General features: G+C 46.7%; 1 protein-coding gene across 5 annotated transcripts in view; it reads left to right on the forward strand.

The window, feature by feature from the left end:
• The window catches only part of GALNT13 (polypeptide N-acetylgalactosaminyltransferase 13), a 52,051-nt gene extending 34,294 nt beyond the window's left edge, over positions 1-17,757 (forward strand). For 3 of the 5 annotated variants that reach the window (XM_032114278.1, XM_032114279.1, XM_032114275.1), the window contains 6 exons: positions 2,474-2,613; positions 5,174-5,272; positions 6,260-6,394; positions 10,262-10,291; positions 12,606-12,829; positions 16,466-16,553. In XM_032114278.1, the coding sequence (XP_031970169.1) occupies positions 2,474-2,613; positions 5,174-5,272; positions 6,260-6,394; positions 10,262-10,291; positions 12,606-12,791 (590 nt within the window). In that variant the 3' untranslated portion in view covers positions 12,792-12,829; positions 16,466-16,553. Of the gene's footprint in view, positions 1-2,473; positions 2,614-5,173; positions 5,273-6,259; positions 6,395-10,261; positions 10,292-12,605; positions 12,830-16,465 lie in introns of all 5 variants that reach the window. The other 2 variants (XM_032114276.1, XM_032114277.1) reach the window with 2 other exon arrangements.
• The last annotated feature ends 224 nt before the right edge of the window (positions 17,758-17,981 follow it).

A 17,981-nucleotide genomic window follows, 5' to 3' on the forward strand; every position in this document is an offset into this window, starting at 1 on the left:
GAGCCTCCTTTGCTCCAGGCTGAGCCCCTTTCCAGCTCCCTCAGGAATTCTCCAGCCCCTTCCCAGCCCCGTTCCCTTCCCTGGACTCCTCCAGCCCCTCAGGGTCTCCCTTGCCATGAGAGGAAAATCAAAAAGTGGGAGAAAACGTGAGGGGAAAGGAAAGTGAGGGAAGTTTGGGGAGGGCTCTGCTGCAGAGCTTTTCCCTTCTGGATCCTCCTTTTCTCCAGGCTGAGCCCCTTTCCAGCTCCCTCAGGAATTCTCCAGCCTGTTCCCAGCTCCATTCCCTTTCCTGGACACCCCCAGCCCCTCAATGTCCTCCTTGTGCTGAGGGTCCCAGGTTATCCCTAAAATCTCCAGGGTTTCCCAGAGAGGACATCAGTGGGAGGGACAGCAGAGGTGCTCTGGGTCATGGCCTGGAGAGCAGGAACCCTTTGGAGCACACCACCGGGAATTACCTTCCCTGCATGGGGTAGAGAGAGGCCATGGCCTTTGGAACTGATCATTGTGAGATAACTTTCCCATTTTGCCATCTTCAAACTTCCTTCCTATTGGAATTCCATGGCAGCAGAGTCAGCTTCAATTTTCCCTGGAAAGTCAATAAGATCCATGTGAGCTTTGTGCTTCAGCTCCTGCTCAATTTGCTGGTGTTATCCCTCAGCCTGTTCCAGCTGCTGTTTTCCACAAGCTGCTCCAGGACTTTGGTTTTTCCAGAGGTTCAGGACATCAGGAACCAGCATTTAATCCCAGCTGGAAAGTTGGAGCTCTGGGATTCTGCTCATGGTATCCCACTTCTTCTGTGGCTGATGGGATGTGCTCGTAGAATATTCCCAGTCCTGGAAATCCCTTAATGAGACAGGAAATTTAAATTTTAAAAAGTCTGTGCTCATTTTAAGTGCCTGGTAATGGTGAAAAAAAAAAGATATTTATGGATCTCTCCCTCATGGATTTTGTCCCAACAATTTCTAAGGAAACTATTCCTTTTAAACAGAAAAATTAGGATGAAATGCCAAACGGCCTTTTATATTTATTGTGAGGTTATTCCTTGTTTTTCCATGAGGAAAAACTGCCTTTCCCTTCTGGAATGAGCCCAAATCCAGCTGGAATTTAGTGCTCCTAAGTTCGCTCTCTTCTTCCCAGTTACTCATTCCCAGGATTTGATACAAAATTCCAACAGAGAACCCTTGGAGAAAATGGGATTGCAGGGAAAGGGTGGAATTAGGTCACTGCCAGTGACAAGATTTGTGTAATCCCAAATTTCAGTCATGTGGAAGAATTTGGGAATAGGTGCTCTCTGTATTCCCTGATCTGTTCCCAAGTTATTCATTAATATCTGTAGTAATTAATTGATAAATTATAATGAGGTTGTTCCCCAGCATTAAGAAGCAAATGGGGGGGCAGAGGAGGGGGAGGGGAAGGGAAATAAAAGAAACATTTTAATGGAAATTCTCCATAAAAAAAGTAGGAAATAATTGATTTTTTTTTTTTTTAGTAGGGCATTCTTAAATATCAGAAATACTCCTAAGTATTTTTAATTTGCTTTTTGATCCTTTTCCCTTCCTATTAATGAGGAAAATGGAGATCTCTGGATAATTCTTCGGGAGAACAAAGGAATTTGCCTGTTGGTAATGAGGGCTCTGCTATCCATGGGCACAGCCTCATCCCCCAGCTCCTCTGGGAGCCGATTCATCCCATTCCTGAGCCAGGATCCCAGGAGAGAGAGGAGCTCCCAGTGTGAGACAGAACTCTCAGCATAATTGAGGGCACACCTCATGATTGTATCCCGAATTAAAAGTCAGGAGCAATCCCGATCCCTGTGAAAGTAGAATTCTGCTGGAAGAGAGCCCAGCTCTATTTTTTGGGAACTTGAGCATATTTTTAATGGGTGCCTTCTCATGGTTTTGTGTGGATAACAAGAACACCTTTATTTGGGCTGAGATGAGTCAGGAGCCAGAGTTTGTAATAAATCCAACCTGGATTTAAAAAACCAGGGAAAAGATCCCAAAGCAGCGAGGAAAACTCCCCTTTTGGGATTAGTGTAGCTCTGCATTACCAAGGAATTGGAGTTTTCCTTTACTAGTTTGGAATATGAAGAAATCAAGGAATTCCATGGTCCTGCCTTTCCAGATCGATAAACGGCCTGGAAAGGAAAAAGCTCATTTGCCAAGCATTTCACTTGGCTCCATTAATTAACTAATTAATGAATTATCCCGTGCACAGCTCCATAGAGAGGCAGCTGCTCATCCCTCACATCCTGTGCTCCCAATCCCAGCACACGTGGATCTGGATCAAGGGGAGCTGGAGGCGGCTCTGGGATTTTCCCTGGCTGCTGATGGGCTCTTGTGTCCCGTTCCAGGGGTGGTGAAGGTGGATTATGGAGATGTTTCCCTCAGGAAAGCCCTTCAGGAGAGCTGGAGGCGGCTCCGGGATTTTCCCTGGCTGCTGATGTCTGATGGGCTCTTCTGTCCCGTTCCAGGGGTGGTGAAGGTGGATTATGGAGATGTTTCTGCCAGGAAGGCCCTCCGGGAGAGCCTCCACTGCAAACCCTTCTCCTGGTACCTGGAGAACGTCTACCCCGACTCGCAGATCCCACGGCGCTACTACTCCCTGGGAGAGGTACGGCCCTGCCCTGGGGTGGAATAAACTGGGAAGGGCAGCAATCCAGTAAAGAAAGGAAACCAGTACAGAAAGGAAACCAGTAAAGAAAGGAGACAAGGAAGTGAAGGAAAGCAGGAGAAGAGGAAACCAGGAAGTGAAGGAAATGAGCCTGTGCAGGAAACCAGTAGTACCACAAACTAGTAAGTAAAGAACGAACTGGAAATCAGTAAGTAAAGAACACCAGTAAGTCCAGGAAACCAGTTACTCCAGCAAACCAGTGAAGTCTAGGAAACCAGGAAAAGCAATAAATAAAGGAAACCAGTAAGAACTGGAAACCAGTAAGAACTGGAAACCAGTAAGCAAAGGAAATCGATCTTACACGTAACCAGTAACTACAGCAAACCAGTAAGTAAAGAAAACCAGTAAGAACTGGAAACCAGTAGTGCAGGCAGCCAGTAACTACAACAAACCAGTAGTACAGGAAACCAGTAAGTAAAGAACACCAGTAATTACAGGAAACCAGTAAGTGCAGCAAACCAGTAAGTCCAGGAAACCAGGAAAACCAGTAACTACAACAAACCAGTAACTACAACAAACCAGTAACTACAACAAACTGACAAGCACAAGAAACCAGTAAGAACTGGAAGCCCATAAGTAAAGAAAACCAGTAAATAAAGGAAACCAATAGTGCAGAAAACCAGTAAATACATAAAACTGGTAAGTAAAGGAAGCCAGTAGTACAAGGAACCAGTAAGAACTGGAAACCTGCGAGGAAAGAAAACCAGTGAGAGAGGAAACCGGTAACAACAAACCAGTAAGTGCAACAAACCAGTAAATGAAGCCAGTAAGTGCAGCAAACCAGTAAACAAAGGAAACCAGTAGTAGAGGAAAACAGTGAGTAAAGGAAAAACCAGTAGTACTGGAAACCAATAAATAGAATAAACCAGTAGTACTGGAAACCAGTAGGTAAAGGAAATCAGTAATGCAGGAAACCAGTGAGTAAAGGAAAAATGAGTAGTATAGGAAACCAGTAGGAACTGGAAACCAGTAAGTAATGAAAACCAGTAGGAACTGGAAACCAGTAAGTGCAGGAAAGCAGGAGGTGTCCAGAGCCAATGGGGCCATTCCCAAGGGCATGAGGTGGCTTTGGAGCCAAGACTCAGGTGCTGGAGTTCCCTCCTTGTCTCTTTGTTCTCTTTAGTTCTTATTTCTCTTGATTTCTGTGTTGCTTTATGTCCTTTTCGAGGGGAAGTTGCTCTTCCAAACGTGTTCCCTCTCCTTAAAAATCTCCCTTTGAATGGAGTGTCTGTTCCAAATGCTCACCAGCCACGCTGATCTCCCAATGGAGCAGGAGACTGGAAGAGTGAAGTTTGGCATTAATATTTTGACACGAGGAATATGCAGCTGTTGAGGGGAACCTTCCATCATCATTTATTGCTTAGAAAGAGACTGAAAACGGCTTTTTTGGGATTTTTTTGGTAAAGAAATGTTTGTTCACCGAGTGTTTTCCAGCCTGGAGCTGAGGATCATGGACATTCCTGCTAATCCCAAGGTTCTGGGACCACCAGGAGCTGGAATTTCTTTCAAATCCAACAAATTCACAGTTAAAAATATTCCATTGGGTTGTTCCTACTCTGCCTTTTAAAAGCTCTGGAATGGGTTGATTTAAATGTGATGGGATAACAATCAAAGGATTGGATGATGGAATAACACTCCAAGGAACAAATGGCTTTTTTTGACAGCCAGGGAAGCAATTTCCCATTGAAATTTGCCATTGTAGGCAGGGATAAAAGGCACTGGAGGATTCCCGGTTTAATCCTGCCAAAACAAAGGGAAGTGTGGCTTTCCAGCGAGGAAAGGACTTGTCTAAGGAATGTCAAATAAAGTGGGATTGTGCCACGTTGGCAGGCTGGAAAATGGGAAGAGAAAGGCAGAAAATAGTGATTAAAACACCTGATTTGTGCAGTGGGGCCTCAGTTTCCATGGAAACAGCAGCTCAGGCAGGAGCTGGGAATGCAACCCCTGCTTGGCTGTTCCAGTGGAGCAGGAAGAGGGAATTTTAGCCTTAAAGCAGAGAAATGGGGGAGTTTTAAGGCATTGGAAGAGCATTTTTTGGACATTTTCCTGCCTTTCAGCAGAGATTTGGGCAGGATTTGGTCCATCCAAGCTGGAGCAGCAGCATTAGGTAACAAATGATCCGTGTCCTGCCCTGGATGGGCTTGGCCAGGCTCCTCCTCGGCCCAAATCCAAGGGAAAATGATGTAAATCAAACGGGATCAGCACCAGGCCTCAAAGTGCATTTCCCAAGTGAGGATTTTGTTCTTTTCGAGGATAAACAGGGAGAAAAAGAGTGGAGATTTGGGATAATCATCCTGAATTCCCTCGTGGCTTGACATGGAATGGAGCTGGGACAGTGTGAGGTGTCCCTGGCCATGGATGAGCTTTGAGGCCACTTCCAACCCAAACCATTCCATGGCTCTTTGGGAATGTGATCTGTTTACAAAGTGCAATTTTCTGCACAAATGGGACAGCTCCAGGAAGTTTTTCAGGGAACATTTTACCTCTTTTCCTTCTCCAGATCAGGAACGTTGAAACCAACCAGTGCTTGGACAACATGGGCCGCAAGGAGAACGAAAAAGTGGGATTTTTCAACTGCCATGGCATGGGAGGGAACCAGGTAAACAAAACCAGGGAAAAGTGGCTTGTTTGGCCAAGAATTCCTTCAGAATATTTAAAATATCCATCTCAATTCTGGTTTAGATTTTGTGTGAAAAAAATGGAAAAATAATCAATGAGAGTTCCGAATATTCAGGATTTTAGGAGTACTCAGCCATTTTGTTCCATTTCAGCTCCAAATGTTTTGGGAATGTTGGTGCATATCCATAGGAAGTATCCCAGGGAATATATTGAATATAATCCTGCTGTCATTTAATAATCAATTCAACATTCCAGACACGAGCATTAGGAATTTGATCATGAATTTGAATTTATTTTCATGCAAATGAAAGGGGCAGGAATCTCCATGAATGTGGCTGGATCCATCTGTTCCGTGTGTGTGTAGGGAAGAGAAATATCCAGGATATTCATGGAAGTTCAGTTCTTTAGTGGAATTCCAATTGTGGGAGTGGGAAAGTGGATGGAATTCTTTGGTCTTGTGCCCAATGACTCTGGGTTAATTAGAATAAAATTTGCATATCCCAGTGGGTATTCAAATTAGCAGGGCTGCTTCATGTGGGGTTTGGGGTGTAAATTATAATTAAGGGGCTTTTAAATTAATGAAATGAATTCTATTTTAATTCATTCGAAGTTTCAATTAATTATGTATATCATTTTCCGGGGGGCAGTGCCAGCCTGGCATGGCCACCATTCCCTGGTGGCTCCGGGATTCCAGCCACCTGCTCCTGGGGAAAGGCTGGGATGCTCCATGTTCCCATCCCTGATTTATCCCGGAGGTTCATCCCAACTCCTGCCATTCCTCCTGTCCCTTCCTCCATCCTCACTTGGCCTCATTTTGCTGCTTTTGCGTTGGAAAACCTTCCCCTTCTCCTGAATTCCAATGGATTTCTCCAAAGAAAGGCTCCTTCAGCTCCTGAGACACCCCGGGTCGCTCCCAGGGCTGGCTTTGGAGCCTGCAGCCCTTTCCCAGCCCCGCTTTGTGTTCCAGGTGTTCTCCTACACGGCGGACAAGGAGATCCGCACGGACGACCTGTGCCTGGACGTGTCGCGGCTCAACGGCCCCGTGCTCATGCTCAAGTGCCACCACCTGAGGGGCAACCAGCTCTGGGAGTACGATGCCGAGGTATCCCGGGGCTGGCCGTGGTTTTGGGACAATCCCAGGATCCCTGAGGCTGGAAAAGCCCTCCCAGCCCATGGAGTCCCGGCTGTGCCCAATGCCCACCTTGTCCCCAGCCCAGAGCACTGAGTGCCGCCTCCAGGGATGGGCACTGCACCATTCCCTGGGCAGCCATTCCAATGTTTAAGAACTCTTTCCGTGGGGAAATTCCTCCTCATGTGCAGCTTGAGCGTGGAAAAGGCCTCCAAGGTCATCAAGTCCAAGCTGTGCCCCATCCCCACCTTGGCCCAAACCAGCCACGTGCAGGAATTCCTGGGACACTCCAGGGGCGGGGACTCCACCATTCCCTGGGCAGTTCCAATGCCTGAGCACCCTTTCCATGAGGAAATTCCTGCTGCTGTCCACCCTGCCCCTCCCCTGGCCCTGCCTGAGGCCGTTCCCTCTCGTCCACATCTGCCTTCAGTGTGGATTTGCTCCTGAGCTGATTTGATGATTCCCTGTGGAATTTTCTGTTCTGCATCCCAGGAACATTCAGCATCTCCATGTGATTCTGAACTGGAAATTCCCACCTGGATTTCCCGAGGGGCTTTGCATCCAGTCAGCCTTTCCTTGCTGTGGGGCACCGCCCCCTCCTCGCATCCTGGTGGGAGGACTCTGGGAATCCACGGCACTGCTGATTGCCAAGGAAAAAATCCATCAGCTCATGGAGAACTGTTCTAGGCCGCTCCTCCCTCCGTGTCCGTGCTGGGAGCAGCGGGAAGGAGCAGCCTTGGGAACATCCGAGGGAATTTGAGGGGAAAGCCCCGCTAATTCCGGGGTGTTCCCCCTTTGTCCTGTGGGCTGTCCCACCTGAGCCTCCCTGGCACAGCCTGAGGCCGTTCCTGGTTTTTCCTGGAGTGATGGGGATGTCCCTGTGGAGCGGGGTGTTCCTGAGGGAAAATGGCTCCACTGAACAACAGCTTCCAGGCTGGGGCTTTATTTTCCATGTAACAACTCCATACATTCTCATTTTAGTGGGATGAAAAAGTCTGCTCTGGTTTAAAAAGCCTCGTTCCCAGGAGCTGCCGCTGGGCCTTGTTTGGCAATGGAAGAATCGTGGGCAGTTTTTACAGAAATGAAGGAAAACCCCAAATTCCTTTCATTTTCAGTGACGTTTTCCCAGTTTATTTATTCCAGTTGTATTAAATGGTGGTTGATCCCTTTCTGGATCCCAGTCTCCTCCTCAGTTTGGCACCTCCGTGAGGCAGGAAGTGCCTTTTCCCAGGATTTAAAGGGAGTTCATGTTGAAGAAATGGGATGAAATTCCCAAATTAATATAAAAGAAGTGTGGAATCTCAGGATTTTATGGCCAAAAATCCTTCTTTTTAAGGGAGACAGGAGATGAAAATTAAAAATTCATGGAAAGACTTGTCCAGCCCTGGCAGCTCCTCATTCCCAGAGGGATTTAGGAGCCATGTGGACACGGGATAATGGCAGTGCTGGGAATGGTTGGACTTTGGGATCTTGGAGGGCTTTTCCAACAGAAACAATTCCATCATTTTCATTTGAACCCCTTTTCTCTTTAACAAGGAGATTCTTTTTCTCCCTGCACACTTTGCAAAGTTTGGGTGGTTTTGGGAATGTTCATTCCAGCAGGAAATCCCTGGGATTTCAGATCTTGCACCTTCTTTCTCTTCATTCCTGAGGAAATGAGGATGAAAATTGATTTTTAATCCGTGTTTTATTGGTTTTGATGGATATTAAGGAACATCCAGAGGTCCAGGACATGGATTTGGTGTCCCAGGTTCCTGATCCATCTCCAAACCCAACATTCCCTTGCTCCCAGTTGTCCCCAGAAGAGGCAGGCAGGGCTCCAGGGATCCAGGCTGGTTTTGTTTGGAGAATTCCTGGGGGATCCCGCTGGATCCAACATTCCTGATGCAGCAGGATGGTGGGATCTGCCCTCTGCCACTGGCTCAAGGTGCAGCACCTGAAAACACCAGATCTTCCCACCCTAGAACTGGGATATTGCACGCTGGGCTCAGCAATTCCTCAAGGGATAAATGGAAAAATATCCATGTGAAAAATGAATTCTGTTGGATTTTTCCATGGCTGCAAAGGTGGGAAAACACTGATGGATTTGCCGTTGGATTTTTAAAGGTATTTCCAACATTTCACAGGAATTGGTGTCACCTTCCTGCCTGGAAAGCTGGAATTCTTCCAATAACACACACACAGGGAATGGGCCGGGTTTTCCCTTAAAGTGAGCACGATTTCCCAGGAATTGTGTAAATCCCGGCTCGGCCATGAGATGGAGCTCCTAGAACAGGAATACTCTGGGTTTTCATGGCATCTCCAGGGGTTGGCCACTTGTTCTCCTGGAAAACGTCCCATTGCATTCTCTATCCCTGGATTTCTTGACCAAATCCTTTTATTATCAATTTTCCTTGGAATATTCAGATATTGCCCATTTTCCCTTGAATTGCTTTATTTCCATTAATTATATATTTATTGGTGTATTATTAACCTCCAAACATTCCTAATACCCAGGATTGATTTCCCAAGGACACAAACAGTTGTGATATTCCAATTTTTTTTTTTCCCAGAGAAACAGTTCTGGGATATTGCCTGGATCCCTTGTTTGGATTAATTTGGTTTTCCAGTGGGATTACACTGATTTTTCCTTTCCTTGCTTATTCAGGAATTGCACAGAGGGATTTGGGGTGGTTTTAAGGAATTCTGACTTGGCACTGGACAACAAAAGCTAGACATGGAATAATCCTAAAAAGGGATTTCCCAAAGGGATTTTCAGGGAATTTTCTATGATTTCCTGCCATTATCAATTTTTTATAATCTCATAATTGAGTTTAATTTGTGTTATTTCAATATTGCATAAAATTCCAGGCTCCCACAGCCAGGGTGATTCCCGTTGTGGCATCCAGGGAAACCTCTGGATGTGGAGAGGGATGAAATCTTGGCACGTGACACGCAGGAAGGAATCCAGGGAAAAAATAAGACTGGAAATGTGTCACAGGTGATAGGAAGGAGTTGAATTCCTTGTGGATGGATGGTGATGTCAGGGTTTGTCCCCGACAAATCCCTCAGGGTTTACTCCTGGCAGATCCCTCAGGGTTTATTTCTGATGGATCCCTCAGGGTTTACTCCTGGCAGATCCCTCAGGGTTTACTTCTGATGGATCCCTCAGGGTTTACTCCTGGCAGATCCCTCAGGGTTTATTTCTGATGGATCCCTCAGAGTTTACTCCTGGCAGATCCCTCAGGGTTTATTTCTGATGGATCCCTCAGGGTTTGTTCCCAGCAGATCCCTCAGGGTTTACTCCTGGCAGATCCCTCAGGGTTTATTTCTGATGGATCCCTCAGGGTTGTTCCCAGCAGATCCCTCAGGGTTTACTCCTGATGGATCCCTCAGAGTTTACTCCTGGCAGATCCCTCAGGGTTTATTTCTGATGGATCCCTCAGAGTTTACTCCTGGCAGATCCCTCAGGGTTTATTTCTGATGGATCCCTCAGAGTTTACTCCTGGCAGATCCCTCAGGGTTTACTCCTGATGGATCCCTCCGGGTTTATTTCTGACGAATCCCTCAGGGTTTATTCCAAGGCTGCCAGAGCTTCAGGCATGTTTGGACAATGCTCTCAGGGACAGGATGGGATTGTTGGGATATCCTGGCAGGGTTGGGGGTTGGATCAGTGATCCCTATGGATCCCTTCCCACTCAGAATTCCATGGGTTTTTCCTGTATAATTGCCACTGTTTGCCCCTAATCGCAGTGTCCTTGCAAAGCTGTGGAATTTCCATCCAAGGAGAGCTGAGGGGCTGCACAAAAGATGGATCTTGGGTCTCTGACTCCACTTTCCTTTTGTCTTCCCTTCCCTCAGTATTTTGGGAAATGGGAATATAGCTTCGAGGTAAGTCTGGTGCCATCCCTGTGCCGCATCCCAACCCCTGGAGCAGCTCCTCCAGCAGCGCCTGTAGCAGTGCCCTCACTCCGTGCTTCTCCACAGCTGCTGCTCCAGCATTCCAGAGCTTCCTGCTCCCTGAGCCAGGCTGGGAGAGCTGGGAATGATCACCTGGAGAAGGGAGGGATCCAGGGAGAGCTCAGAGCCCCTTGCACGGGCTCCAGGAGAGCTGGAGAGGGACTGGGGACAAGGCCTGGAGGGACAAGACACAGGGAATGGCTTCCCAGTGCCAGAGGGCAGGGATGGGTGGGATACTGGGAAGGAATTCCTGGCTGGGAGGGTGGGGAGGCCCTGGCACAGGTTATTCCATGGCTGCCCCTGGATCCCTGGCAGTGCCCAAGGCCAGGCTGGACATTGGGGCTGGGAGCAGCCTGGGACAGTGGGAGGTGTCCCTGCCCATGGATTGGGATGGGATTTAATGTCCTTTCATCCCAAACCATTCCATGAATCCACGTACCAGGAAAAGCCTGCTTGGATTCCCATCATCACGTTTATCCTCATGTGAGGAATCAGCTACCTTTGGATATTTCATATCCTGTAAACACCTGGGAGAGAATTCTGAGTCCTTTATTCAAGGACCTCTGCTTTCCCTGGAAAGATTCACAGACAGATGGGAACAGGGAGCGCTGATCCCAAGTGATCCAGCCCTGATGTCCCTGGCAGTGACTCCAAGTGACATTTTAGGGACACTTGGCCTTGGTATTTTTAGTGGCTCCTTTATCCTCATGTCACTTTTTCCATTCCCAAGCCAAAAACATGGAAAAAGAGAGGGTGAGGGCTGGGATGTGGGAAGAGCATTCCAGCTGCTCCAGCCCTGGTGCCACAGTGATGGGGTGACAGTGGGAAGAGTTTAGGGAAGGGGAAGCTTCCCTTCATCTCACCCCACCTGGAGTTGGCACCAGGAGGGAAAAGCTGGAATTGCTGTTGGGAAAAAAGTCAGAAATATTTAATTAATTCTATTTTTAATTGGGTCATTCCCAAATGGGATTCAGGGTGGCTTGTGCAGGAAAAACCCCGTCTGTGCCTGGATCTTTGTAGTGGGGAATTGCAGCAATCCAAGGGGCTGGAGAGGCGGGATTGGGAGCCACAACCCGCTCTGGATCCTGGGAATGGTCTCAAGAGCAGGGCGGAGATTTTGGGTGGAGCTAAGTCCATGAATTTCCCTCTGGATATTCATGTTTGTCCTTGGAGCATTCCCAGCCCGTTCTCCATCAGTAGCTTTGGCCCTGGAGCATTCCCAGCCCATTCTCCATCAGTAACTTTGGCTCTGGAGCATTCCCAGCCCGTTCTCCATCAGTAACTTTGTCTCTGGAGCATTCCCAGCCCATTCCCCATCAGTAACTTTGTCTCTGGAGCATTCCCAGCCCATTCCCCATCAGTAACTTTGGCCCTGGAGCATTCCCAGCCCGTTCTCCATTAGTAACTTTGGCCCTGGAGCATTCCCAGCCCGTTCTCCATCAGTAACTTTGGCCCTGGAGCATTCCCAGCCCGTTCCCCATCAGTAACTTTGGCCCTGGAGCATTCCCAGCCCGTTCTCCATCAGTAGCTTTGGCCCTGGAGCATTCCCAGCCCGTTCCCCATCCGTAGCTTTGGCCCTGGAGCATTCCCAGCCCGTTCTCCATTAGTAACTTTGGCCCTGGAGCATTCCCAGCCCGTTCTCCATCAGTAACTTTGGCCCTGGAGCATTCCCAGCCCGTTCCCCATCCGTAGCTTTGGCCCTGGAGCATTCCCAGCCCGTTCCCCATCAGTAACTTTGGCCCTGGAGCATTCCCAGCCCGTTCTCCATCAGTAACTTTGGCCCTGGAGCATTCCCAGCCCGTTCCCCATCAGTAACTTTGGCCCTGGAGCATTCCCAGCCCGTTCTCCATCAGTAACTTTGGCCCTGGAGCATTCCCAGCCCGTTCTCCATCAGTAACTTTGGCCCTGGAGCATTCCCAGCCCGTTCCCCATCCGTAGCTTTGGCCCTGGAGCATTCCCAGCCCGTTCTCCATCAGTAACTTTGGCCCTGGAGCATTCCCAGCCCGTTCTCCATCAGTAACTTTGGCCCTGGAGCATTCCCAGCCCATTCCCCATCAGTAACTTTGGCCCTGGAGCATTCCCAGCCCGTTCCCCATCCGTAGCTTTGGCCCTGGAGCATTCCCAGCCCGTTCCCCATCCGTAGCTTTGGCCCTGGAGCATTCCCAGCCCGTTCTCCATTAGTAACTCCCAGTCTATCCCTGTGTGTTTTCCCTGCTCTTCCTGCTGAGCATTCCCGGTTTTCCAGAGGCGCACATTCCTGCACATCATCACGCAGTCGTGCCTGACGCTGGGCAGGATCGAGGACGGCTCCCAGGGCCCCACGGTGGAGGCCTGCGATGGCAGCCCCCTGCAGACCTGGATCCTCAGGAATTATTCCCGCCTGGAAGTCTTTAGGAAGATTTACTACAGCCCCACTGACTATTTCCTTTAGGGACGTTGGGATTGGAAGGAAATCTGGGATGTAGTGGGGTAAGGAATTCCCAGGGAGTCTTCCCACGCTGGTCTCTGCTGGAGGAGCTCGGCGGGATTTCTGGCTTGTTTTATTTGGAGGTGAAAGTGTTTTTTAACTTCTTGTATCTTTTGGAGGGTCTAAAAAATGTTCATTTGTCTGTAATTGGTAGATTTCCGTGGAATTCTTTCATGGAATTTTCATGGATTTTTTTCATTGGATTTCTCGTTGAATTGTATGGATTTTTTTGGTGGAATTTTCATAGGAATTTCTTAAATTCTTTCGGAGAGTTTCCCCAGAACTTTCATAGAATTTTCTTACAGTTTTTCATAGAATTTTCTTACTGTTTTTCATAGAATTTTCTTACGGTTTTTTTTTCATAGAATTTTCATAGAATTTAATGGAATTTTGCATCGAATTTTAATAGGATTTTCATCAAATTGAGTGGTTCTTCCTAGACTTTTTCATGGAGTTTTCATAGAATTTGATAGAATTTTTCGTATCATTTTCATGTCGTTTAATATCATTTTAAAATATCATTTCCTCAGACTTTCCTTAGAACTTTCCATGCCATTTTCGTAGAATTGGATGGAATTTTTCCACACCCTTTTCATATCATTTAACAGAATTTTTTCATATCAAATTCTCCTATAAAACAAGACAGAAGGGGATTTTGTAGCTTTAGGATAGAACAGATGTTTAGTGTTGGTTCTTAGTTTGTCTTAGTGATTATTAGTTACTAGCAATTATTAGTGTTAATTATTATTAGCTTTAATTCATTTTAGATGAATTAAGCTCCCTTGATCTCCTGCTGTCACCGGGATTGTTCCAACCTGCAGGAGGTGAAGGTTTGGTTCTTATTCCGACACATAAAAATCATTCCAGTTGCAAAAGATTTTCTCAAAAAGGTTCGGCTTTTCCTGGAATTCTCCGTGGAATTCTCTGTGGGACTTTCGTTGGATTTTTGTGGGATTTTCATGGGATTTTTGTAGAAATTTCATGGGATTTTCATAGAAATTTCATGGGATTTTTGTGGGATATTCATGGAATTTTTGTAGGATATTCATAGGCATTTTATGGGATTTTCATAGAAATTTCATGGGATTTTTGTGGGATATTCATAGGCATTTCATGGGATTTTCATAGAAATTTCATGGGATTTTCGTAGGATATTCATGGGATTTTTGTAGGATATTCATAGGCATTTTATGGGATTTTCATAGAAATTTCGTGGGATTTTCGTGGGATTTTCATGGGATTTTCATGGGATTTTCATGGGATTTTCATGGGGTTTTTCAGAGATTTTCGTAGAATTTGGTACATGTTTTCATAGAGTTTTTATATAATTGTTCCCAGAATTTTCATCGACTTTTTCATGGAATTCAGAGAGAATTTATTACACTCAGTGGAGGAGCCCAAGGAGTAAAACCAAATTCCTTGCAGGAATTTCCCAGCAGTTCAGTTGGAACGCCAGAAAAAAGTCTTTTTTCATATATTTTTAAGATTTGATCTCTATAGGTGTTCTTTTTACATATTTTTATTTCTAGATAAAAATAAAACTGATACAAATACATGAACTTTAATAGATATCAATTGGCACTGCTGAACACCAGTGTAGGTTTATTATGCCATCTAGGACTATAAAGCCACATTAGTCCATAAATATGATATTATACAGAAATGTTAGAAATAATGAACATAAATGGTGTTTGTGAGCCCTGGGAGCATCAGACACTTGTTAAAATGATTCCTGATTCTCCTTCAGTTATAATATGATAATATTTGATACTCATTTATATTTTATATTATTTTCTGCTTCATGATTTTTATATTAGCTGATATTTCATAATATTTAAAATTATTTTATATTAATTTATATTTTATATTATTTACATTCTTCTTATATTATTTTTATATTAGCTGCTATTTCATAATATTCGATATTATTTTATATTCATTTATATTTTATGTTATTTATATTATTCTTATATTATTTTTATATGATCTCATGTTTCGTATTGTTCTATATTATTTTATATTAATTTATATTTTATATTTTAATATTCTTTTTATATTCTCTCATATTTCATATTATTCTATATTCTATTTATATTTATATTTTTTCCTGCTACATTATTTTAATGTTATTTTTATATGATCTCATATTTCATATTATTCTAATTTATATTGTTTTATAGTAATTTATATTTTATATTATTTTCTGCTACATTATTTTTCTATTATCTGATATTTGATATTATTCTAGATTATATTATTTTATACTAATTTATATTTTATATTATTCTTACATATTATTCTTTATGTTATATTTGATATTCATCTAGATGATATTATTTTATACTAATTTATATTTTATATTATTCTTACATATTATTCTTCGTTATATTTTTATATTCATCTAGATTATATTATTTTACATCTTTTTGTTGTCTTATATTTTATATTAATCCATGTGATTTTATACAATATATCAATCTTAATATTTTGTATGAATCTATATTATAGTATTTATAACTTATATTTTTATATTATATATAATCTTTTTTATTATTTTCTATTATTTTATATTTTCTCATATTTTTTAGTCTTTTCTATTATTTACGCATTTTCTATTTTATTTTATCAGTATTTATCCTCCTGGGTGAGCCCAAGCCCTCAAGCAGCTCCCACCATCCCAGCCCCCCTTGTCCCTAAGGCAATCCCAAGTTTGCCCTCAGCCCGGGCTGTTTGGGATGAATTTTGGGATTAATCCCTCCTTTCTCCCCTGTCTGGGAGCCTCCAGGATTTTCCTGCCCATCCTGGTTTTCCCGCTTTGTTCCCTTGCCATAAAATCGGGCTCTGCTCCAGTGGATGCTCTGCAGGCAGGAGTTCAATCCTGAAATTCCCCATTCCCAGGGGTATTGGGAGAGCTGGGAATGTTCCCCTGGAGAAGGGAAGGACACAGGGAGAGCTCCGAGCCCCTGGCAGGGCCTGAAGGGGCTCCAGGAGAGCTGGAGAGGGACTGGGGACAAGGGATGGAGGGACAGGACACAGGGAATGGCTTCCCAGCGCCAGAGGGCAGGGCTGGATGGGAGATTGGGAACTGGGAATTCCTGGCTGGAGGGTGGGCAGGCCTTGGCACAGGGTGCCCAGGGAGGGAGGGAGGGAGCAGCCCCGGCTCAGCTGGGCTGTACCTGCCCTGTTACTGAAGTGCAGAATTTCCTGCTCAACTTCCCAGGATTGCTCCGGGAATTTGTTCTCCCAGTGCAACAGTTGGTGTTTTATTCCTTCCCCATCCCTCAGAAATGTAGTGGCAACAGAAGGGGTGTCCCAAGAAGGAAAAATGCCCTGGGAACAGGAGCGTTTCCATGGAAGAGTGAGCAGATACATTTCCATCAGCTCACAAACATTCCATGTGGCCACGGAGGCCAAACTCCTCCATCCAGCAGCTGTGCCTTGGCAATGAGAGTTCCTTGGAATTGCCTTCCCGTTGCTGGGGGATGTGTTGGTCCAGCAGAGCTGGGTGGCTCCATGTGGGACGAGGCTGGCAGGCCCTGCGTGCTCCAGGAGGTTCCCATGCCGCGCCCGGGCCGGGCCTGAAGGAGCTTCCCGACGGGATGTTGGGATTCACGGGAATTCTCTGTCGCCCCTTGCAGAAGCTCACCCTGAGGCACCTGAACAGCAACCAGTGCCTGGCGGAGCCGTCGGAGGAGGACCGGCTGGTGCCCACCATGCGGGAGTGCGGGCCCGGCCGCGCCCAGCAGTGGCTGCTGCGCAACATGACCCTGGCCGCCTGAGCCCGCCGCTCCCGCCGTGCTGGAGAGAGCCCAATCCCGACCCCAGCCGAGTCACGGGGGCTTCCCGGTGCCACAGGCGCCCCTGGACCCCTCGGAGCCTCCGAGTGATCCAAGGCCTGCTGGTAGCGACTCCAGCGTGCTCCAGAGATTCCACAGGCACCATCCGCTGGAGAAGTTGGGATATGGAGGTGGGGCTGTCACCACGGAGAGGTGGCCCAGTATAAAAGGCTTTGTGGCACCAGTTTGGCACTGGGAGCCATGCTGGGAGGCGTGGCTAGAGCTGGTGGGATGTGCTGGGCTCTCCTGGAAAAGCTGGAGGAGATCCTGGAGAATATCCTGGAGGACCTTGGGTGTTCTCTCATGCCCAGCGGGATTTGGCAGCACCAAAGCTTCCTGGGTTGTGCTGGGAAAAAATGGGATCTGGTGCTGGGAAAACCAGGCCAAGACTGCACTTCACCAGGAATCCCAACAGGAGACACGGGAATGCCGAGGGGAAGGAACGGCACACACGGGACCTCGCAGTGGCACGGAGGGAACTGTCCCCTCCTTGCATGGGACTGGAATTGTCCTCTCCATGGGAATGGAACTGGGGCCGGAGCTGGGGCTCAGGGAACAGCTGGAAGGACCCAGAGTGCCCCTCTGAGGCCCCAGAGCCTGGAGAGCCTCCATCCCTCCATCCCCAGCTCATCCATGAATCCCTGCATCCCGCAGGCCGCAGGCAGAGCTCAGTCCCTGCATCCCCTCCCAGCTCTGCCTCCAGCTGTTCCCGCTCCCGTAGGAACCACAGAGGCTCCTCTCTGCCTTTGGGAATTTTGGGGCTCGATCCTTCTGTGGGCGTGGCTGTTCCCAAAGCGCCGCTGGCACTCGGGAGCTGCTCCCAGCCGGGATGTGGGGACAGGGCCTGTCCATGCGGGGACATTCCCGAAATGTGTGGGGGACATTCATTTGGGGGCCACCCCAATGCAGCTGTGTCCCTCTCTGGGCTGGGATTTTGGGAATTCTCAGTGCCCAGGGGCTTCAGGAGACTGAAATCCCAGGGCAGCAGGATCCCAGCAGGCGTAAGTGGGGAAATACTTCCCAGGATTTCCCTCACAGTTCCCACAAACCTCTGTAAATGCACTGGGTCATTAAAAATGCCGGTATTTTCTGTATCCCGCTCTGGTGGTCATGGATTCATCCTGGGATATCTGGGTATGGTGAGAACTGCAGAGGAAATCTGCTGGATACACAGCGTGAAATGGGAAGCAGGAGGGAGTTAAACTGGGAAAAGGGATTGCTGGGCGTGCATGGAGCTGGAATATCCTGGATTAATTTGGAGTGGGGGCTCATCTCCAGCCTCGCTGCCCAAATATTCCCGCTCCTCATCCTCAAATCA

The sequence above is a fragment of the Corvus moneduloides genome, chromosome 7 (genome assembly GCF_009650955.1).
Source record: "Corvus moneduloides isolate bCorMon1 chromosome 7, bCorMon1.pri, whole genome shotgun sequence".
Classification (NCBI taxonomy): domain Eukaryota; kingdom Metazoa; phylum Chordata; class Aves; order Passeriformes; family Corvidae; genus Corvus; species Corvus moneduloides.